We start from the raw sequence: 22,840 nt of genomic DNA, 5'->3' as shown, positions 1-22,840 counted from the left end.
AGCTGAATGAGTTCCTCTGCTACCATCTTGTGGTACAAAAGAAAACTCCATCTCCCCTTTCCTTGTTAAGTGGCCAATGGATTATTTAAAAAAATAATAATAATAATGCTACATTATATAAATTCAAGAGACATTTGACTCAACATACATACTCAGTACATTGATGCTAATGAACATTACATATTGTACTAATACATACTGTTTGGTATTTTAACTCTCATTGTGGTCTTTTTTTGTGTTAGTTTTTTTTCTTTTTTAGGTGATTGTAAATAGGTGAAATTTAAAAACATGTCCATAAATAAAAATAGTTGATTATTTGTTTTGTGGCTTGTCATGCAGCAAAGGATTCACGTGTACTGGGCTTATTTGTTCACAATAGAAATGTTCTTTGAACGAACTGAATCACAAAAGGTGATCCAAAAAGTATTAATTTATTTATTTATTTATTCAAACATAAAACAACTGTACAATATTAATATATGCTCTGATTGAGGCGATGTGCTATATCGAAAACTCAACTTCCGGTAATAGCCTTTCAAAATAAAGCCACCCTTTCGCTTTCACGTAAGAAGTAACATCCGCTTATGCTTACGCTAGCTTGCACGCCTTTCGCTGGATACGCGACAGCTTTGCCTGGCTTGGACCAAAACAAGAGTTCCTTCCGTCATCATAAACACGATCCCGTTGCTCTCACGTTTACATGTATACTTGACGTTAAAATTCCACTTCGACTGAATTAGTTGGTAAGTGAACAACACGACCGGAAAGGCAAGTAAAAGCAGAGCCGTCCTTCTGCATCTTGTTGACATTTTGATACTTTTCCCCTTCGACATTGTTTGCTAGCTGTTCGTTAGCATTAGCCGCGGTATCTGCCGCTTGGCGCGACGACCCCTCCTCCAACACGAACATAAGAGACAATTTAACACATTTATAAAAACAATAAAAAGGCCGTGAAAGCACAAATATATCAGTGAATAAGTGCTAAAGCTTCCTGTCATCTGTGGCAAAGACGAGCTTTGGAGGCTAGCAGAAGTCGACGAGCCCATTTGGGACACCTGAAGGACTTTTGTAAGTTGACTTGGAGCACAGGTTGATTTAAAATAATTCCCACCTGCCACCCTGTGACCCGCATTTCCTATATAGTCGCAAGGTTTGACCCATTTGATTTGATACTAAGAGGAGTTTGTTAAACATTTACACACACTCTTCTCCAATAGTTGGGGATAGATACAGTGTTCGGGTTTTCACCTTTCCAGCTAAATTTGACGATCTGTAAGCTTTTGAAAGACAAATAGACTTCAAAGACGTCCATTTCTATGCCTTCTTTAGCAACTTGCTGATGATACAGTGCATCTCAGCTTATATTAGATAGCAAACATTATGATTAGTCTAGTCAGAAAAAGCATAGCGAGAAGCAAACAATCAATCTCCAGCAACATTTGAACAGCCTTGAGAAGCTTGCAGTTAGTGTTGCATTTGTGTTTCTATCAACAGAGAGCACCGGCAGCCATGTGTAGCTGTGTGCGGAGCTCCAGGGCTCTGTCCCCCGCCCTGCTCCCCAGGCTGCTGCTTCCTCACACGGGTTCCGCGTTGGCCGGCAGGGGCTTGTGGACTTCCACCAACTGCATGCAGACGGTGAGCGGGGGGGACTCCTCCTCCCAGCCGCTGCCACTGCCCAGCCAGGCCCGTGTGGTCATCTGCGGAGGGGGCATCGTGGGGACTTCGGTGGCGTATCACCTGGCAAAGCTGGGCTGGACTGATATCGTTCTCCTGGAGCAGGGCAGGTGTGTTATTTCGTCGAGAATTCAACCATTTTTTTAGTCACAAGAGAGGGCGACAGATTGAAATTAAAATGACACAGATGAAAGAGAGTGCACAAATCCTTCTACTGTCACGATGATAATATTCGTTATCGTTTTGTTTATTGACAGACTCGGAGCGGGAACCACCAAACTCTGCGCTGGCATCGTCAGTGTGGCCAAGCCCATTTCCATTGAGTGCAAAATGGCCAATTACTCCATCGCTCTGTATCAGCAGCTGGAGGAGGAAACTGGAGTCAAGACGGGTATAAGCCGCCGCAGTATCTCGACCAACCTCCATCTTGGAATCTGACCTCCTGTTTTGTGCGTTTCAGGCTACGTGAAGACGGGCTCTCTGTGTTTGGCTCAGAATCAGGACCGTTTCATTTCGTTGAAGCGCCTCGCGTCGAGACTCAAGTGAGACTTTGCATTTATTACTAATTTGGTGGAATCTCTAAAGTTGTTCAAAGCAGAATTAGGCAGCAATATTCAGAAAAATACACCTCCAAAGATGCACATAAAACTTCACAATAGGGGTGTTAAAAAAAAAAAAAAAAAAAGATTCGGTAATATACCGCAATATTACAGTGCACAATTCTTGCATCGATTCAGTATGGGCCGATTTGATGTTTTAACATCCATTTTTGATGAAAATATTCAACAAAACGTCTTACTTAGGGTTAGAGTTCACACTTTAAGCATGGAAGAATGTAATAATAATAACAACCGTTCCCTGTGTATCTTTTTTTCCCAGGGTGATGGGAATCAGCTGTAACATCGTGAAACCCAAAGACGTGTCCAAACTGCACCCCCTGGTGAACATTCACGACCTAGTGGGGGCGCTCCACCTACCCACCGACGCCGTGGTGTCGCCGCCGGATGTCAATCATGCGCTCGCCGTGGCAGCGGCTGGGCAAGGCACGGCACACTGCTTGTGATTTTATACCAGAGTTGCATGCCTAATTTCTTCTTTCTTTTGCGTCTCTCCTCTCAGGAGTTCAAATCTTGGAGAGAACCAGCGTTCAGCAAGTCCTGGTGGAGAAGGGCCACGTGACGGCGGTGGAGACGGACCGCGGTTCCATCGAGTGTGAATATTTTGTCAATTGTGCTGGACAGGTAAAAAAATAATAATAAGGGACGGTATGACCCACCCCTTAATAGATAGGGATGTAAATGCAATATCGCGGTATTAAAATATGCTTCTATATCATCGCCACGTTACAATATTAAAAGTGTCTGTTAACTCATTCAATCCCAAAAACGTGTCAAATGTTACAGGTTTACACTTTTTATGTTTTTTTTGTTGTTTTTTTTAATACAAGAGCATACAGAAGACTTTGATGCAGCTTCTGACATGAAGAGGTGACTTAAAGCAATGGTAGTTATTACGGTCAGCAGGTGGCAGCAGAGTACAAGAGATCAGCTAGGGCCATGTTGCAGCAAGCTCTTTTTGTCAGTGTTTTTACCAGGAATGTGAATATAGACGAAAACTAGCTAAATTCTAATGCTAATTGCTGCAAAACGGAAATGGATACAAATGTACTTTATTTCCTGATGAAAACAGAGACTCTAATCTTTCTTTTGGTAGGTTCCATGTTTTTATAGTAATAGAACAGAATATTCTGTGGGCCTTGCAAATTTAGTTAAAATCCAACAAAACAGTCGGAAGCAAAGGGACTGAATGAGTTAATAGGGAGAGATTGTACTCCATTTGTTCAGTTTGAGCACCCTCTGGTGGTTAGTTTAATAGTGCAGTTTCATTTTAATGAGGAATGTTTTGGCCGCTGGGGCGCTTAGCGCGACCACAAGTCGGTCATACCAGCAAATATTTTTCAACATCTCTGTCAAAAACATTACTGTTGTCCCGCTGTCCTGCATTGTGAACTACATAGACCATGATGCTTTGCACCACTGTGACAGTGACGTGACATGGCACGGACCAAGTCTGTTTTCTTTGTCACTGCTTATAAATACAAAAAACAACAACAACAAAATATCCAAACGTAATAGTCTGTGAACGACTCTTTGTGAATGTGTTGCTTCAGTGGGCGTACGAGCTGGGCCAGGCGAGCGAAACCAAAGTCTCTGTCCCTCTTCACGGCTGCGAGCACTTCTACCTCCTCACCAAACCTCTTCAGGAGGACCTCCCGGCCGACACGCCAGGTCTCTCTCTCTCTCTCATTTTGGTCTCTCATTTTGACTGTCTCAAAATGTTGCCATTTTGCCACTCAAATTTGAGACAATGCAAGTCAATTTTTCATTTACTTGCGGATGTGCGACCGGTAAATTTGTTTTGTCATTATTTTTGAATATTTATTTATTTTTTGTTGCTGACGAACTGGGGCCCATATTTGACACTACCCGACTTCTGCTGCGTTCGAGGACAGTGGGAAGTCGTATTTATCCCACTCGGATTGGACCAGTTGCGACCTGAAAGCGTTCCAGGCGAACGTAAACAACAAAAATGGCCGATTCCGATAAATATTTTTTTGCTTTGGTTCATCACAACAAATTTTCACTGTTGTACAGTAATTACACTTCGTAAAACCAGTTTGTTTAATGTTTTATCCACAATATGGAGTGTTTTGGGAGTTAATCAAAACAAAAAAAAAAAGTCTTAAGTTGCCACTGTCTGTAACTGTCTTCCAGTGGTGCTGGACATGGACGGGAGGATATACGCTCGGCCGTGGCAGGGAGGTCTGCTGTCGGGGGGCTTCGAGAAGAATCCCAAGCCCATCTTCACTGAGGGACGCAACCAGCTGGAAATTCAGAACATGCAGGAGGACTGGGACCACTTTGGTGAGGAATACCGGGAATGGTGCAAAGGCGGTTTTGTTAAATGATTGTTTACTAGCACACCAGCACCCCTTGGGCACAAATTAGTCGTTAAATTAACCCAGGTAACGGTTTAAAATAGCTTTGGGTACATGTCATGAGAGTTTATGGGGGGGTGTTTCTTCCTTAACAAGACTTTCGTTCTTTCCCTTTTGGCTCAACCCTCTTCAGTAAAGTCTGAAATGCAAAAGTCAGACCTTTTTTTGTTTTTTTTTTTTTTTTGTTTTTTTTGTTAACCGTTTTACCTTACGCAAGTTCATGTGAGGATTTTTATTTTTTTTTCACCATTAAACGTTTTTATTGGTGCGTACAGGCTGATTTTATCAACGTTATATGTTGGACTTAGTCCAATGTTCACCTTGCCACACGCATGTGAGCAAAGTCTCCTTCGTCTGGGTGACCTTGAATGCACCCCCCCTTAATGTAATCTGAGAGTACTCGAGCTTGAGAGGTGGTCGTAAAGCCAAGCCAAACCTGGATTCTTTATGTTTGCACATATATAAGTGAATAAGTAAAGTAACAAATGTTCTGTTTAGTTGTGCTGCTGCTGAAGTTTAATGTAAAAAAAATAAAAATAAAAATATGTAGTAACATGAACCAAGTAAGTTGCTAATACACTTGCATAATTTGTAGAATTGACACAGTCCATTGTTTATGGGATCTTAATAAGCAAGTGGAGGACATTTTGTGATAAGGTTTGCTAAAGATGTTTTGTTATTTGTAATGTAAAATAATAATAGAAATATTTGATCAAAAAGTCTCTTTTAACTCATTCACTCGCAGCCATTTTCACTGAAGCAACCCCCTTCGCTCCCGGCTGTTTTACTGGATTTTGAATGGTTTTGCAAGGCCCACAGAATTATTATTGGACCTACCAAAAGAAAGATTAGAATCTCTTCTTTCATCAGGAAAAAAAAAGTACATTTCTATCTGTTTCCGTTTTGCAGCAATTAGCATTAGACTATAGCTAAGTTTCATCATTATTCACAAATCTGCTGAGAATTTTGGGGAAACGGATTGTTTTCATCATGGACCTCGTTGATCTCTTATACTCTGCTGCCACCTGCGGGTCGTTTTTTGTAATTACTACCATTTTTTTCACCCAGTTGAGAGGGCTGCATCAGCCTTCTGTATCCTCTAGCATAAAAAAAACGTATAAATAAGTCTTTGGGATACTTAATACATTTTACCGTAATTTGATGGGGAATAATTTGGACACACGCCTCATAGGAGTTGGTCAAATTACGAGTCCTTTAATACAAACCAAAATGGATGAAACGACTGTCTTCCTGTTCAGTTTGGGTTTCTTAAAGTTGGGGTCTCTTCGGCCCCTTTCAGAGCCGATGCTCAGCGCGCTGCTGAGGAGAATGCCCGGTCTGGAGTCGGCCGAGATCCAGCAGCTGGTCAACTGCCCAGAATCCTTCACCCCCGACATGCGCTGTTTGATGGGCGAGACGCCGGGCGTCTTGGGCTACTACGTGCTGGCCGGCATGAACTCCTCGGGTCTGGCCTTCGCCGGAGGAGCGGGAAAGTGAGTATAGTGGAACGGCGTGGAGTCAGTGACCTGCGCCAATGCAGTCGTGAAGTCATATTTCCGGTAAATATTTGCATGGAAAACACTCCTCGGCCATTAATATAAGGTAAACAGTAAGTAGGATCAAATCAAATCAAATAGCTTTATTGTCATTGTAAACAATGTAAACAATGATGATGCCCTTACCAGGGTTATTTTAGTTTGGGAATTTTACATTTTAGATAGTTTTTATTTCGTTTTGAGTTTTTTTTTTTTTTTTTTTTTTTATTTAGTTAGTTTTAACTCGTTTTCAATGTGTTTCTGTTAGTTTTTATTAGTTTTTTTTTTTTTTTTAGTTCTTGAATAAATGTTTACTTTTCGTTAGTTTTAGTATTAGTTTTAGTTTTTTCATAAATATGTGCATTACTTGTGCACACTATTTAAAAAAACAGCATGGGAGTGATGTCATCTGAAGGTGCTTTTCTATTGGCTGCTGCTAGATGACGTCACTTCTATGTTGACACTTTAAAACGTCATTATTCCAGTTAATATCAAAATAAATCTACTAAAAATCACATTTAAAATCATCCCCAAAGACTTATGCATTAAATGAATTACCAAAAACTAAAACGAAGGACATTTTTGCTATAATTACTTAGTTAGTTTTAGTTAGTTTTGTAAACATAAAATGTTTTTTAGTTTTCCTTTTTTAAACAGCATTTTCGTTTTTATTTTTTGTGAACAATTTTTTTTTTTTTCCGTTTGTTAATTAACTAAAATAACCTTGGCCCTTACGCCGTGCAAAATTGATAATGCAGATAAGAACATTTAATGCCTAAAATAAATAAAATCTCAAGTTTAGAAGATCACTGTGTAAAATGCTAAAAATTCAAAATATAACACATTAAAAGAAAATGCAGCTGGATGATGGCAACAATGCATTCTTAAAGTTTTCCTCAATTAAAAAATAGTAAAGTTAAGACATCACTTTTCACACCTTCTGTTGACTACTTTGTTGATGCAGCAATTACGGCCTCATAGAACTGTTTGTTTGTTTATTGACAGGAAATACCTTCTGTCCCAATACTTTTGTCCATATGTGTATTTTATTTTTATTTTTCTTCCAGGTATCTGGCCGAGTGGATGACCTACGGTTACCCCAGCGCCAACGTGTGGCCGCTGGACATCAAACGGTTTGGCAACCTGCAGAGCAGCCGCACCTTCCTGCGACACCGCGTTATGGAGGTCATGCGTGAGTGGCCATTTTGTTGTCGATGGTCATGCAAAATTCATGCCTCATCAAACTAGACTAAACTTTCAAATTATCGGGTCTGTTCCCTGTGCGTGTTTCCAGCACTGCTGTACGAACTCAAAGTTCCTCGCTGGGACTTCCAGACGGGCCGGCAGCTTCGGACAAGTCCGCTGTACGACCGGTTGGACACGCAGGGAGCTCGCTGGATGGAGAAACACGGCTTTGAGAGGCCCAAATACTTTGTTCCACCTGGCAAAGGTATTATAAGAGATTCTTAAAAAAAAAAGTGACAGTGAAAGGTTTGTTGGGCCAAGTCAGATAAGTCAACTTAAAAAAAAAAAATGGCTGCATCGACGCTCCGCACGAACCACGTTTGCGTCGCCGTCCATGTTTCGACGCCGACCTTTTTTTGCAGACGCATGCAGTGCACAGGAAGTTATTGAGCGCATTAAATTTACTCATGGACTATTTTTGAAGCATCGTCTGTATTCTGTTAATTACATTTAAGACACTATTACATCATTAATGTGGTTGTATTGATGTACGTGCGAACTGAATGGTGGTTTGTGTTTGTTTACTTTAAATGATAGTCGCTAGCGTGCTAATGCTAATCACGTTTGCTAACCGTTTCGCGTAGGCTAATCTTGTTGGTGTTCAAAAATGCATGTGTAAAGAAGATATTAAATAATTAGTTATATCCACTCAATTCAACTCAAATTTGACCTTAGTGGATTTAAAAACAAAAAAAAACAAACATTTTAATTTATTCTTTTAAAAAACAAAAAAACAAAAAAAAAACTTTATATGGCTTAAGATGAATGGATGAGGGTGTCATGAATAACTGACGTGAATTCTCGTTTGTCCCTGCAGATCTTTTATCTCTGGACCAGAGCAAGACTTTCTACAAGCCCGACTGGTTTGACATCGTCGGGGCGGAGGTCAAGTGCTGCAAGGAGGCCGTGTGCATCATTGACATGTCGTCCTTCACCAAATTTGAGCTCACTGTAGGTCTCCCTTCGCTCATTTCATTGTCACATCATTGCAACAATTGAGGCTCCAATAGGAGCAATGACGCTTTGAGGCTCCAATAGGAGCAATGACGCTCACGGGGGTGTCTTCCGGTGTCTGTCCCGCTGTCTGATAGTCCTCGGGCGACGAGGCCCTGGAACTGCTGCAGCACCTGTGTGCCAACGACCTGGACGTACCAGTTGGACACATCGTCCACACGGGCATGCTGAACCAACGGGGAGGCTACGAGAACGACTGCAGCGTCGTGCGCCTCAGCAAGAACAGGTTTGAGAAAAGACCTCTTAAAAAAACAATTAAACATAACTAACATGTACATCATAGGAAATGAAAAGTTGCCTATTTTTGTGGAAAAAAGTCATAATATTGTGAGAGCAAATACACATTTTCCATAATTTAGCATTGCACATCTTTCTATATAAGTGCTTTGTAACAATCAAACAACTTTGAATGTCAAATTCAAAGTCATGATCCTCAACTCTAGCGTGTTAAGCGGTTGGGAGAAGTGCATGGAGGACCAAAAACTGCCAAAATTCAAAATAAAGAAATGACTAAAAGTGAAAAGAAAAATGGATATAAACAAAAATATAATTTGAAAATTATCTATAAAAAAAATAAATATAAATGGTAATACAAACACTTGTATTTAATTTTTGAATTATTTTTTTTATATCCGTTTTTGTTTTCAATTTTAGCCATTTATTTATTTCGTCATTTATTTATTTAGTTGTTTATTTATTTATTTCGTAATGTATTTATTTATTTTATCATTCATTTATTTAGTCATTTATTTATTTTTAATTTTGGCAGTCACCTCAACTTGCGACTCGAGTTGCTAGACAACAAGCGAGAGCAGACAGTGAACACGATTGTCGTCCGTTGCTGGAGCTTATTTGAATAACATTTCGACTTGCCAGTATGGCCCAAAACTGCCATAATTAAAAATAAATAACATGAGTAAATAAATAAATGACTAAATGAATGAATGACTAAATAAATAAATGACTAAAAGTGAAAATAAAAACAGATATAAAAAATATAATTCAAATATTAAATACAAATGTATTTATTTATGTATATATAGATTTTTTTGCTCTTTTCATTTCCATTTATATTTATTCTTTGGTATATAATTTTCAAAAAAAAATTATATCCATTTTTAGTTTCACTTTTAGTCATTTATTTATTTTGAATTTTGTCGGTTTTGGTCCTCCATAGAAGTGAGCCTGCCAAGGAATGGTGGCATTAACGCGCTTCCCGCTTGTTGCGTCCTTCTGCAGCTTCTTCATCATCTCCCCAACAGACCAGCAAGTGCACTGTTGGTCGTGGATCAAGAAACATATGCCCAGTGACCCACACCTTCACCTGGAGGACGTCAGCTGGAAGTACACAGGTAAGCTTTGCACGCCACAATGGCGCTCTACTGCACTTCGACAGTGACATAAAAAAAAATCTTTTTCAGCTTTAAATCTGATTGGACCTCGCGCCATGGACGTCCTGGCGGAGCTCTCGTACGTTTCAATGACGCCCGACCACTTTCCTTCCATGTTCTGTAAGGTGGGTTCAAACCTTTTGGTAACCGCGAAAAAAGAGTTTTGTTTGGAATGTGAAAGAATGGTAACACTTGCTTGACACTGTGTTGTTTGTAGGAGATGAGCGTGGGCTACGCCAACGGCATCCGAGTGATGAGCATGACGCACACGGGCGAGCCGGGCTTCATGCTCTACATCCCGATTGAGGTTCACAACTTTATCGACACGCTCCTAAGGAATATTTGTCGCCAACCTCTTGTCGACGGATGTATATAATACCAGTCGTAACATGAGCCAATCCCCGTATCAAATTGTTTTTTATTAGAGATCCACACACCGAATATATCTACAGTATATACTGTATACTAAGTCAGCCAAAATAATGTATACGGGAAACAAGGAAACTTGGGAACCTTTTTTTTTTTTTTTTTGTAGAAGAATAAAGTGTAATTGGACAGCCACTACAGTAGGTGGCAGTGGCGCTCTCATCGTCAGAGTGTACAAGTTGCATTAGCTCCTCTGCAAAGATGTACTTAAAAGTAATTTTATCGTCAAATGAAATTATCCTATTTTCAATATTGCCATGGCGGACCAGTTTTATTATAGTTTTGGAATTTTCATTTTAGCTAGTTTGTGTTTTATTTTAATTTACTTATTTATTTTTTGTAACTGAGTTTTAATTAGTTTTCACTCAGGGTGGTTAGTTTGTATTAGTTTTCTTTTTTTTTTTAAATGCTTAGTTTTAGTTAGTTACAGTATAAAAAAAATGTGCGCAATATTTAAAACGAAAAAAATAAAACATCACTTCAAATCATAACTTTCAAACATCTTTATTCCGGTTAATGTGGACATAAATGTACTTGAAATCACATTTAAAATCATCCCCAAAGGCTCATCATGTATTAAATTAATTACCAAAAGACTACAACAAAGGACATTTTTGCTATAATAATAGTTTTAGTTTTTTAAACATAAAATGTAGTTTCAGTTATTTATTTATTTATTTAAAAAAAAAAAGCAGCTTCATTTTTATTTTATTTTGTTAACAAAATTGCTTTTTGAATAGTATTGTTTATTGTTTTTTTGTTTTTTTTCGTTAGTTTTCATGAGTTGGGGGCGGGTTGAAATATTTTCTTCTTCCTGGGGGTGGTAACAAAAAATAATTAAGGACGGTGGACTACTGCCGAGGTAACATTGGCCAAACGGGCGTTGTTGAACATCTCCTCTACCGCTTCTTCTCTTCCTCGCAGTACGCGCTGCACGTTTACAACGAGGTGATGTCGGTGGGCCAGAAGTACGGCATCCGCAACGCCGGCTACTACGCGCTGCGCAGCCTGCGCATTGAGAAGTTCTTCGCCTTCTGGGGACAAGACCTGGACGCCTTCACCACGCCGCTGGAGTGCGGACGGGAATTCCGCGTCAAGTTTGACAAGGTAGACGCGGTCCGGCCGATATGGTGGCGTTTGTACTCGTTCGGTCAACGGCTGAAAATGGGGCACTCCAAGCAAGGTTATTTTAGTGAATAAAACTAAAATTCAAAAAACAACTTTTTTAACACAATAAAATAAAAACGAAAATGCTTTTTTAAAAAAATCAAAAACTACATTTTATGTTTACAAAACTATGACTAGACTAAGTGCGATTTCTGGAGAAATTGCGTGGGAATGCTGAAAGCTGAATGCTAAAGTGAATGCCAATGAAGGAAATTGAAGGATAAATTATGTTAAAATTACAAAGTAATGACATAACTAGTAATTACTAGTAGTAGTAGTAGTAGTAGTAGTTGTAGTTGTTGTTGTAGTAGTTGTAGTAATATTATATAAGTTGTGTATTTAGTGCATTTAGAAATTGTTTTTATTAGGGATCCACGATAATTCTATTTTCAACCGATACCGATAAACCGATCATTTAGAAAATGCAGATGTCGATAAGCAGTAGTTTTTGTCAAAAGCTGAGTATTAGCATTAGCTTAGCGTGCTAATTTAGCATTAGTTGAGCATTGACTTAGCATCAGCTTAAAATGCTAACTTAGCATGTTAAATTAGCATTACCTAAGCATTATCTTAGCATGCTAACTTAATATGCTAACTTAACATTAGCACTAGCTTAGCTTATCATGCGAATTTAGTATTAGCTTAGCATGCTAACTTAACATTAACATTAGCTAATCATTAGCTTAGCATTAGCTTGCCATGCTAACTTAACATTAGTTTAGCATTAGCTTAGCATTAACTTAGCATGCTAACTTAATATGTTAAATTAACATTATCTTAGCATTAACATTAGCTTAACATGCTAACTTAATGTTAGCTTAGCATACTAACTTAGCATTAATATTAGCTAAGCATTATCTTAGCATGCTAAATTAGCATTAGCTTAGTTGAGCGTTAACAGATGTGGCGCGTTCTGTCACGTTGCATTGTCAGGACACGGATTTCGTGGGTCGCTCGGCTCTGCTGCAGCAGCGTCACGACGGGGTCTTTCGCCGCTTTGTCATGTTGGTCCTGGACGACCACGACACGGAGCTGGACCTGTGGCCCTGGTGGGGCGAGCCTATCTACTGCAACGGCCACCTGGCGGGGGCCACCACCAGCAGCGCCTACAGCTACACCCTGGAGAGACACGTGTGCCTCGGCTTCGTGTCGCCGCCGCCGGGGCCCAACGGCCTGCCCGCCGCCGTCACCCCGGACTTCATCAACCGGGGGGACTACGAGGTGGACGTGGCCGGCCAGAGGTACCCGGCCAAGGCCAAGCTCTACCCCTTCAGCTCGCACTTCAGCCAGCAGCACCGCAGACGCAAAGACGACCTGGAGCTGAGCAACCTCCAGGGCGAGTGACGCGACGAATCCAAGCTCGCCACTTTGAAGTGCAATACTCGGCAAAAAAAAAAAAAAAAAAAAAAAGTCAAGTCGGCCATTTTCCTTCATTGCTCTGGAGCCAAAGTGCCTTGGCGGAGGTCACGTCAGCTCTGTAACGCGTTCGTCCTCCGACACGGAAGTTCTCCACACTTGAAGAATCTCTGCTGTTGCTTCCTCTCGCCATCTTGTTTGCACTATGTAAACAAACCGATTATTCATATTTACATGTGATGTTACGAGACAGTGTTTTTTTTTGTTTTTCTTTTAAATTCGACAAAAGCGTTGGAATGTACAAGAATAGTTGTAATGTTATGGGAATGAAAAGGTGTGAAGTGAAAAAAATTGTTTGTCAGGGAAAAAGTTAAAACGTTATTCTTTGAGGAATGAATGTTGTCATTTACAACAAAACGTTGACAATGTTTAATCGTAATGTTACGATACGTTCACATTTAATACAAAGAAATTATGAATATCATGAAAAAGTTGTAGTTCTGTTTCTTTGAGGAAGAAATCTTATAAAATGGTAATGTGTTGAGAGAGAAGTCGTAATTTTATGCTAATAAGTTAATTTTTCTTAGAGATAATTTTGTTGATAATGAAAAAGTCATGTTTAGAAAAATTTAAACATGTATTTCTAAAGTCTAAATAGATGTAAAATAGTCATATAAAGGGCAAAATAAAAGTTCTCATGCCAAATAAGTTAGTCTTAATGTAACTTTTAAAGTTGAAGTTTTCAGAGAAAATATTTGAATGTTACAATTAAAACAGGTTGTAGTGTTAATAGTCCTCATTTCACAAAAATACGTTTTATTGAGTTTATGGGAATATATAGTTGCACTATTATGTTCAATTACTATTAGGTCCTATTGTAAAAGGAAAGTTACGTTGAAAAAAATAATTCTAGAAAGTCATCATTACATAATTGTAATTTGCATGCTAGCATATTTGGGGAAAATGACACATTTTAAGAGTTCTTTGTAATCATTTTTTCCTGTTAATTTTACAAATGAAGCTTGTTTTACACAATAGCTTTTTATATTTGTGCTTAATTTTGATCAAACTTCTTTCCTGCTTAATATTGTATTGCCAGTTCTCTCATTACATATATTTTTTTTTAAGATTCCCATAAATTTATTTTTCCCTGAAACAACCACTCATAAATGTGACATGTTCATGCCATTCGCCCCTCTCCCCCAAAATCTTTTTTTTTTTTATATATATATTCTCTTCCCCTTTGTCCTGACAGAAATATCTTACGTGTCCAAAAAAGATCACTACAGTCCACTTTTTTTTTTTTTTTGAGTTCTTGTCGAGGTTGTCTGCGTGCTATTCAGTTCTGCTGTGCAATTGATGCCTGCCATGCTGTCATTTCAGTCATGTACAGAACAATATATCAGATCATTTTAATCAGTGTGAAGAAGTACTTTTTCATATTTAAAATATATATCATGTTGCTTCTGCAGGGCTATTTTAGCAAACGCGTGTGCGTCGTCCATTTTGCTGCACGTCATGACGACATGAATAACGTTTAAAAGTCTGCCATTAGGGACCTTTCAAATAAGAAATGCACCACTTTTGAGGATTATATTTATATGAAGAGCATCCGAAATAAGTTGTGTTGTCTTGGTAACAGTGCATCGTGTAATTAATAAAAATAAAAAGTCAAGTGGTTTGATGTGGTCTTTTGGCTTCCATCTGTCTGCTGCTTGCGTCGTCATGACGACCGGTCGTATCCACATTTTCTGATGAAAGCTTTATTGTCACTGGCCAAGAAATTCTGAAACATTTATTTATTTATTTTTAATTTTTAAATCACATCCTCCGGGCTTTGCGCGGTCGGCAGCCGTTGTGCGGCACGGGGGTGTTGTCCGTGATTGAGACCACCTCCAGGCCCCCCATGCCCAAGCCTTTAATGGCCGACTGCAACAAAACACAGGGAGGAAATACACATTTAATTTCCTGGTCACAATCTAAACTACTTTGATAAATTATACAAACACCCGTATCGTTATTACTCATGTTGTATACTATTAACTCATTTGCTCCCAAAAACATATAAATACGTTCTATTTTAAACTACCATGCTCCCAAAGACGTATTTATACGTTGTTGTTTTATGCTAGAGCATAAAGAAGGCTTTGATGCAGGCCTCTGAACTGAAGAGAATGCTTGAAGCAATGGTAGTTATTACAAAAACAGCCAGTCTGTGGCAGCAGAGTATAAGAGATCAACCAGTGCCATTAGAGAGACACTTAATCTTGCTTTTGGTAGTTTCCATGTTTTTATAGCAATGGAACACAACATTCTGTGGGCCTTGCCAAATCAGTCAAAAATCCAGTAAAACAGCCAAACATTAATTTTATGATATTTGCTCTAATTGGAAGTAATGCAAATTACTTGTTCACTCACCAAGCGGCCCGGACCGAGACCTTTGACGACAACACGGACAAACGCCACCCCCTTGGCTGTAGCTTTCTTCTCAGAGGGGAGGGGCAGATAAAAAAAAATAAAAAATTGAAATATGATGTTATGAATGAATAATAAATTAATACCTACGGCGGCAGCAGAGATGGCGGCGGTCTGCGCAGCGAGCGGCGTGGCCTTCTTGATGTTCTTGAAACCTTCCGTCCCGCACGAAGTTCTGACCAAGGACTTGCCCTCGCAGTCCGTCAGCTGGATGTGCGTGCTAGGATGGGGGAAATCAATGTTTGCCATGATTATATGCATAACAGGTCAAGCTGCACTCATTTGATTAGAAAGCTATGAAATCAATTTTGAGTGCTCAATATTTCTTAGGTGGTACTTTTAAGGTTTAGTAACACTACGATTGAATAAACCTACTTGTTATATGTGGCTTTAATGTGCAAGATGGCCAACTCCTCAAACTTCTTTCCAGCCCACCTGAGTGGACTGTCCTGGCCAGGCAGTGGCGGTAAATGACTGCGGGTTCAAATCCAATCAATCAGTCAATCAATCTCTTATATCCGTAATGGCATCAAATGGCAAGGATGTCACCTAAAGTCTCTGGAGGCTTCAGAGGTGTCTTTGCTACTCGCTGCCGCCTCCTGGAGCCTGACGGCGGCGCTATGGAACGTCCTGCTGCTTCTAAGCACAAAATGGCAGAAAAAAACAACAACACCACTAGCTCCGGTTAGCTACAACATGCAGGTAAGCGTATTATTCGGCTAGCGAGTTAGCATTTAGCATAGTAAACGACTTACAACGAGGTTCCTTCGGCGGAAGCGTGTCGACAAGCACTACCCAAAGAGTTTACGACTGAACAAGTTAATTTCAACATTTTAAACGGATGAAAACTTCAGACAAATTGTCCGCAAAAAACATTACAAACGTGACATTGACGCCTCCCAGACAGTATTAGCCGTAGTAGTAATCATAATCATGTTGTTAAAATAGAAGGGGTAAATGAACCGCGACAAAACTCTTACCAGTTAAAAGTAAATATTTCCGTGAAAATGTAAATACATTTTTTTAATAATTATTATGAGTATTACATAATGTAATGCGTCAAATCGTTTTGTGGCACAATGAAACGTAACTTAAAAACAATACAATAACACTTATATCCCCCTCAATAACTGGAATGGACAAGTCTGCTCACTGCAAAGAATTGTGGGTATGTGCTGCATTCACGAACAAATTCAAACCCTCGTATATTTCCAAACTAAATTTTGAACGCACGCTTCCGTCCACTTTTTATAGATTACGTAATACATTATTTTAAAAGACACAGTTCTGCTGAGCTATCTTCTAATAATTTGGTAAAATAAGATGAAAAGCGTAGGTCTTTACGAGAAGCTTATGTGCAATTATATTTTTTTCTGGCTGGTAGCGAACGTCACAGAAGAAGATGGCGGCTCCCTGTGTTAGGGTGGCGAGCCAGCCGCTGCTACGTTATCTCTCTGGTTTTGAGAGGACTACGGCGGCGAACTGTGCGTTCCGCACGTTTTCCAACAGTTCAAATTGCCTTTCGAACCTCCGGAGGAAACTAGCGCCGGAAACACCGCGTTCCCCGTGGACTCTGATGGCTGCGGTGTGTTTGCAGCGGCCGCCGGTCATCTCGGCGGAGCTGAGCCCGATGGAGCAGCGCTTTGCTCGCCTGATGCAGCAGGTGTGTTTTCATAAATTAATATCGTCACAAAATAATGCAATTCCACATTTTTATATTGTTAGTATTTACATACAGTTCACAAAATTGTGGTTCTTTTAACTTTGGTGTCAGACCGCCTTGTTTTCAGGAACGTAGCAAAGGACGTCACATAACAAAATGGCGGCGCCCATGAAGCTGTCTATCACCAAGTGATAGGAGGAATGAGGTTACGATAAAGGATGGTTGATTTTTAGTTCCTTCTTTATCTGCATTGTCAAGATGGAGCTGGAGAAAAGCATCCTGTCCGAACACGAGCTGCGTCTGCTGGCGGACGCGGAGAAGCTGAGGAGAAAGCAGGCTGACGACTACGACGACGACGACGAAGACGAGCGCAACGACCAAGAAGACATCGTACTCACGCAGGACCTGGAGGACGAGTGGGAGCGCAAATTCAAGACATTCAGCCCGGCGCCCAGAGTCACAGGTCAGGAAGACTACAATCTAATACTTCTACTACTATTAATACTTAATACTTTTACCACTACAAATACTACTCATCACTACTAAAAATTCTACTACTTCTCCTCACACTACTCCTACTATTAGAGACAACTTTCTGTGAACATATTTTCCTTAAACACTATTGTCATGCAATATGTCAGTCAGTTACATAGTCAATTGTTTCATTATATAAACTGTGACAATTTTTTTGTGTACCATTGCAAAAGTAAATAAATAAAATGACTTAAATATTAAATCCAATTACCGTTATTTTCACGACTATAAGGTGCACCGCATTATAAGGCGCACCTTCAAAGACTGACGTATTTTAAAACTTTTTTCCATATATAAGGCGCTACAGTAGAGGCTGGGGTTACGTTATGTATCCATTAGATGGTGCTGCGCTAAAGGGAATGTCAACAAAACAGTCCGATATGTCAGTCAAACTTTATTCATAGATTAAAAAACAGCTTTCTGACAACTCTATTCACTCCCAAAATGAATAAACAGCTGTTTTATTATTTTCTCTGTGATAAAGTATTAGTATTAGCTAGCGATCCAAGATGGCGGGATCTTCTGCGCATGCGCGTCACTGATCGTGCAGGGTAGGGGTGTTAAAAAAATCGATTCGGCGATATATCGCGATACTACATCGCACGATTCTCGAATCGATTCAATAATCGGCAGAATCGATTTTTTTTTTTTTTTTTTTTTTTTTTTAGGATTTAGGATTTAGGATAATTGCGCAATAAGTAATGGAGCCGTTATAGTGGCTGTATATTAACTCATTCACTGGCAGCCATTTTCACATTTCGCAATCCCGTTCGCTCCCGGCTGTTTTACTGGATTTTAACTGATTTTGCAAGGCCCACAGAATATTGTGTTCTATTGCTATAACCTAACATGGAACCTATCAAAAGAAAGATTAAAGTCTCTTCTTTCATCAGGAAAAAAAGTATGTTTCTATCTATTTCCGTTTTGCAGCAATTGGCATTAGAAGAGAGCTAAGTTTCATCAGTTTTCGCAAATCTATTTAAAATTGTAAGTAATTCAGCTTTTTTTCTACATGGCCCTGGTTGATCTCCTTTGCTCTGCTGCCACCTGCTGGCCGTTTGTGTAATAACTACCATTTCTGCAACCGTTCTTTGCAGTTGAGAGGCTGCATCAAAGCCTTCTGTATGCTGTAGCATAAAAAACAATAACGTATAAATACGTCTTTGGGACACTTAGAACATTAAAAAAAATGTATTTACACATTATTGGGAGCAAATGAGTTAACTACAAATATCGCGATACTTGCCTAGGCGTATCGATAATCTATCGGGAGGCAAAGCATCACGATTTATCGCGATTACACTACTACTGTACTTTTTCTAGTGCTTCTTGCACTTTGACAAGTCCCAAGGGTTGCTAAGCAACGTCCGTCCCCCGTGTGTGCGCATGTGCAGACGAGGTGGACAAGGACCTGAGCTCGTGGCGCCGCCTCCTGTCCGACTCCCTGGTGCTGCTGTCCGAGCAGCAGGTCGGAAGCGACAAACTGTGGCTGCTCCCTCAGGCCCAGTGGCAGCCGGGGGAGACGCTGAGGCACACGGCTCAGAGGGCGCTCGCCTCCCTCACAGGTATATTCAGCAGCCCGGCGCCCGCGTCTCAACAGATGATTGACAGCTTGGCGTCTTTCATCGCACAGAGCCTGCCCTCAAGGCCACGTTCCTGGGCCAGGCGCCGTGCGGCGTGTACAAGTACAAGCTGCCCAAAGCCGCCCGCAGCGACACGGCGGCGGGCGCCAAGATCTTCTTCTTCAAAGCCGTCCTGACCCGCGATTCCCAAGCCCACGCGGAACCCAACGGCGCCCTCATGTGGCTGAGCAAGCGAGAACTGCAGCGCTTCCTGAAGCCGGCCTACCTGATGAAAGTGGAGCGATTCATCATGGCTCCCTGAGTCGTAATATTAGGTACACCTGCAACCAACCAAAGCAGGCTTGAGGCCAGTAAGTGAACTGTAGATGGTTCAGGTGTACCTAATCAAGTGTCTTTGTTCTTCCTTTTCGCTGTACAAATAAAAAAAAATTTTCCCCCCCACTCAAGCAGACCTCTATCTGACAAGTAAATTAACATATTTACAAATACATTAAAATATTTTAAAATATACTTATTATTCTGAATAAAAAGTGCTAAATCTAAAAAAATACTATAAATGTTTGATCAATGTAATTTTTTTTGTATTAGTCTGATTCATATAACTTCAAATACTAAAATATGTTAAAAAATAATTTGAATGTATTGTTTATATTTCTATATCATTCATTTTCAAGATATTAAGTGCGCAATTTATTTTTGTTCTTTACACATTACTGCACATTTTTATTACATTGATTTTTTTCCATGAAATTATGTACACTATCATATATAACCTGGCATTTAGAATTTAAAATTCGTTTCACATTTTGCTGATGGATTATAATTGATTACACTCGACTTGTACCTCAAGTTCTACAATATTATATAACACATATGCACGGTCAGTAGATGTCAGTATAGCCACATAGCAGAAAGAGGATGCTACCTGTGACGTCACACCTGTAGCAGTTGCCACCCTTGTGGGGCTCTGGATGGCGGAGTGGTACTGTGGGTTCGCTTCCCCGTCCCGGAGAGCCAACCAAAACTGTAAAGAAAAAAGAAAAAAAAAGCCACAACCATCCATGCTCAAGACTTGGAAAAAAAACCAAAAAAAAAAAAAACCAAACATCTACCATCCATGCTAATTTCTGTCAGTGTATGGTGTTGAAATTGCGTGGGAATGCTGAATGCTAAGATTTGAATGCATCTGGGATGCTTATGAAGTAAATTGAGAGATAAATTATGACATTAGAAGCTCCTGGTGCCACCAAGCAGTATCAGACACGTGGTAATGATAAGTTATACGTATGGAAGTGGGCGTGGAAAGTGATACTTAGAAAAAGTTCATGAATGGTGAAAAGTTGACATTTTAACATTAAATTGTGCGAATACTGTAAGTAATGTGGAATAAGGCAATAAATACCCAAGATGGCATGAATTTTGGAAGCTAGTTGAAATTTGTACGGTCTAAATTGGAAGTATTATGTAGGAGTTGTTACGCAGCGAAAAAGTGTGGAGAATAAAAAATCACAATAACATGTGGGAATGCTTCAGCATTCCCACAATTACAGTGGCGACAAGGTCTACAAGCTATGAGCTAGTTAGTTAGCCAGCATTCGTTAGTAGTCGCTAATTAGTGTTGGAACGTTATAGCCATTGGATTAATGTTAAGTTATAACTATAATTGACTTTTTTTTTTTTTTAACATTTCACCATGAATCCACTTCCTGTCTGTCCCATATGTTGTGTGTCAAATGACAGTGTCACAGACGTGACAGATTAGCAGAGACAATTGATCTTACAAAATCATGTAATTTTCATCTCGTTTTTGTTCATGAACTAAAACGTCCAGAGATTTTTAGTCCAGTTTTTATTCATTGAAGTACATTTTCTTCATTAGTCGACGAAACTGCATACTGATTTAGTCCCAGCTATTGTTCATTAATGAGATTTTAATCTAGTCTAGTTTTAGTTTGGGGAAAAATGTGTGTTGACGAAATTATTTTTGTTTAGTTTTCGTTGAGGAAATTAAGACTTTTTTTCAGTGAGGGTTAGAATCTGCCAAGGTTGCCTTTTCTCACCGATTCTGTTCAGACTCAGCCAAGGTGTTGTCGGGGGTCTCGTGTTGTGATATTGCACCTCTGTTTTTTTTTGCATAATGATGTGGTAGTGTTGGCTTCAAGCCGCAATTTCCAACTTTCACTGTCGCTAAATAAAATCCTGTACTGTGAAATGAGCTCTCAGACAGTATCAGTCAAAAGTATGCAGTATTCACTTGACTTGTAATGATGGTTATTTTTGAGGGGGGAAAAACAAACAAACATGTTTCGAGAGAAAAACGAAAAAGCAAGGCAACAGGCTCGGCTAACAGACGGCGGGAGGAGGGGGGTGACACGACGGCCGCTGCCATGCCAGCGTTGGCGGCCATCTGAAGCCCCTCGGCTGACATCCATCCATGCGGAGAAGGCAACCGGTGGGGGGCACAAGCCCAAACTTATTTCTGTGGCCTTCGCTACAATGAAAACCTCCAAAGGGTTCTGTTTTGATAGCCGTTTGTTGCTCGACTAGTCGCTAAGTGAGCAAGAAAAAATAAAATAGCGCATAACCCATTTCCGTATGACTCGGCAGAGGGGTGAAGGAAGAAATGGTTACGTTGTCAAGCAGATCTGGTGAAGAATTTCCATCTCAAAATGTACGCGAGACACGAACGGAGCATGTTCGTTTTATTACTCAAGATTCCGTCCTCATCTCGTCATTACATTTCATTTCAATTCATTTATTTAGGGATGTTAAATTAGTGAGTTAACTTTGAGTTAATTTGAAGTTCTTTTAACGCCACTATTTTTTTTTTTTTACTTATTTGGAAAGTCCTATTGAAAATGAATGGGGGGGGAAAAAGTTGATATTAAATGTTAAATTGTGCAAATACTGTAAGTAATGTAGAATCGGACGATATATATTTCCACTCTGGGAGGCGTGAATTTTTGAAGCCAGTTGAAATTTGAACAATGTAAATTTGAAGTATTATGTGGGAGTTGTTAGGCGGCAAAAAAATGTGGTGAATAAAAATCACAATAATACATGGGGGAATGCTTCAGCATTCCCACAATAATGTGTGAATGCTGAAAGCATCCACACAGATAAATATAGTGTTATTATAAAAATACTTAAAACGTCGAGCTTTTGGTGAATCAATTTATACTGTTATTAACATATAAATTATATACATATGACAAAACATAGTGTTTATGTATCGCTTTTGGGCCAATCATTCTAAAAGTGCTTTTCAGTATTCAGGCAAAAAACAACAACAAAAAACACTTAAAATCTCAAGAGTCCTACTACTCATTTAAATACAAGTGTGTGACTTTGTACCTTGTGTGGCTACGCTGTGTTTATTTTTTATTTTTTGTGTGTTGCTGTTGTTCTTGTTGTTGATGCAAAACATGACATCAAGCACGTAAATGTTTTATACTGTATTTCACTTGTGGCCAATGAGTGCATCCATCTCCAGTGAGTGCGCGAATGCATTAGCAGCAGAGGAAGCATCACTTTGTGTCCGCACTTTCCCCAACTACTGTTTACTATCCGTACTCGCTATCTGCCTCAAACCACAGTAATATCTCGCTGAAGCAGCATGTGGCTCATCATCATCCACGGTTATTTTTCCGTTGGCCGCGTCTTTTCAACTATTGTATTGTTTGTCGTCATAGGAGATCACAAGTAACTTTCAACAACGCCTGGGAAAAAAAAAAAAAGTATAAATTTTCAGGTCATTCATCCTTGAAGCAGTGCATACG

General features: G+C 39.7%; 3 protein-coding genes across 6 annotated transcripts; 2 read left to right on the top strand and 1 right to left on the bottom strand.

The window, feature by feature from the left end:
• The first annotated feature begins 586 nt into the window (after nucleotides 1-586).
• On the top strand, nucleotides 587-14,481 carry pdpr (pyruvate dehydrogenase phosphatase regulatory subunit). 3 transcript variants are annotated; one of them, XM_077520221.1, is made up of 18 exons: nucleotides 587-743; nucleotides 1,495-1,784; nucleotides 1,932-2,065; nucleotides 2,135-2,216; nucleotides 2,554-2,717; nucleotides 2,794-2,915; nucleotides 3,845-3,962; nucleotides 4,449-4,598; nucleotides 5,973-6,165; nucleotides 7,275-7,399; nucleotides 7,502-7,657; nucleotides 8,270-8,403; nucleotides 8,544-8,692; nucleotides 9,706-9,818; nucleotides 9,888-9,982; nucleotides 10,075-10,164; nucleotides 11,208-11,390; nucleotides 12,384-14,481. In XM_077520221.1, the coding sequence occupies exons 2-18, from the start codon at nucleotides 1,510-1,512 to the stop codon at nucleotides 12,792-12,794; spliced, it is 2,694 nt and encodes an 897-aa protein (XP_077376347.1). In that variant the 5' UTR covers nucleotides 587-743; nucleotides 1,495-1,509; the 3' UTR covers nucleotides 12,795-14,481. The 3 variants fall into 3 exon arrangements, with proteins under 3 accessions (XP_077376347.1, XP_077376348.1, XP_077376349.1); XM_077520222.1 differs by having other exon boundaries at nucleotides 611-768; XM_077520223.1 differs by lacking the exon at nucleotides 587-743 and adding an exon at nucleotides 889-1,068.
• On the bottom strand, nucleotides 14,035-16,535 carry mrps11 (mitochondrial ribosomal protein S11). 2 transcript variants are annotated; one of them, XM_077520232.1, is made up of 6 exons: nucleotides 16,037-16,535; nucleotides 15,831-15,917; nucleotides 15,657-15,755; nucleotides 15,372-15,501; nucleotides 15,225-15,290; nucleotides 14,035-14,735 (listed from the first exon to the last, which is right to left on the bottom strand). In XM_077520232.1, exons 1-6 carry the CDS (start codon nucleotides 16,111-16,113, stop codon nucleotides 14,628-14,630), a joined length of 567 nt encoding a protein of 188 aa, XP_077376358.1. In that variant the 5' UTR covers nucleotides 16,114-16,535; the 3' UTR covers nucleotides 14,035-14,627. The 2 variants fall into 2 exon arrangements, with proteins under 2 accessions (XP_077376358.1, XP_077376357.1); XM_077520231.1 differs by having other exon boundaries at nucleotides 15,831-15,920; nucleotides 16,037-16,492.
• mrpl46 (mitochondrial ribosomal protein L46) lies at nucleotides 15,819-21,273 on the top strand. Its single transcript, XM_077520230.1, has 5 exons — nucleotides 15,819-15,983; nucleotides 16,666-16,944; nucleotides 17,203-17,407; nucleotides 18,873-19,043; nucleotides 19,112-21,273. The coding sequence occupies exons 1-5, from the start codon at nucleotides 15,978-15,980 to the stop codon at nucleotides 19,360-19,362; spliced, it is 912 nt and encodes a 303-aa protein (XP_077376356.1). The 5' UTR covers nucleotides 15,819-15,977; the 3' UTR covers nucleotides 19,363-21,273.
• Nucleotides 21,274-22,840: the final 1,567 nt, after the last annotated feature.

The sequence above is a fragment of the Festucalex cinctus genome, chromosome 4 (genome assembly GCF_051991245.1).
Source record: "Festucalex cinctus isolate MCC-2025b chromosome 4, RoL_Fcin_1.0, whole genome shotgun sequence".
Lineage (NCBI taxonomy): Eukaryota > Metazoa > Chordata > Actinopteri > Syngnathiformes > Syngnathidae > Festucalex > Festucalex cinctus.
Note: the sequence above shows the minus strand (reverse complement) of the source record. Positions and strands in the feature narration are given on the sequence as shown.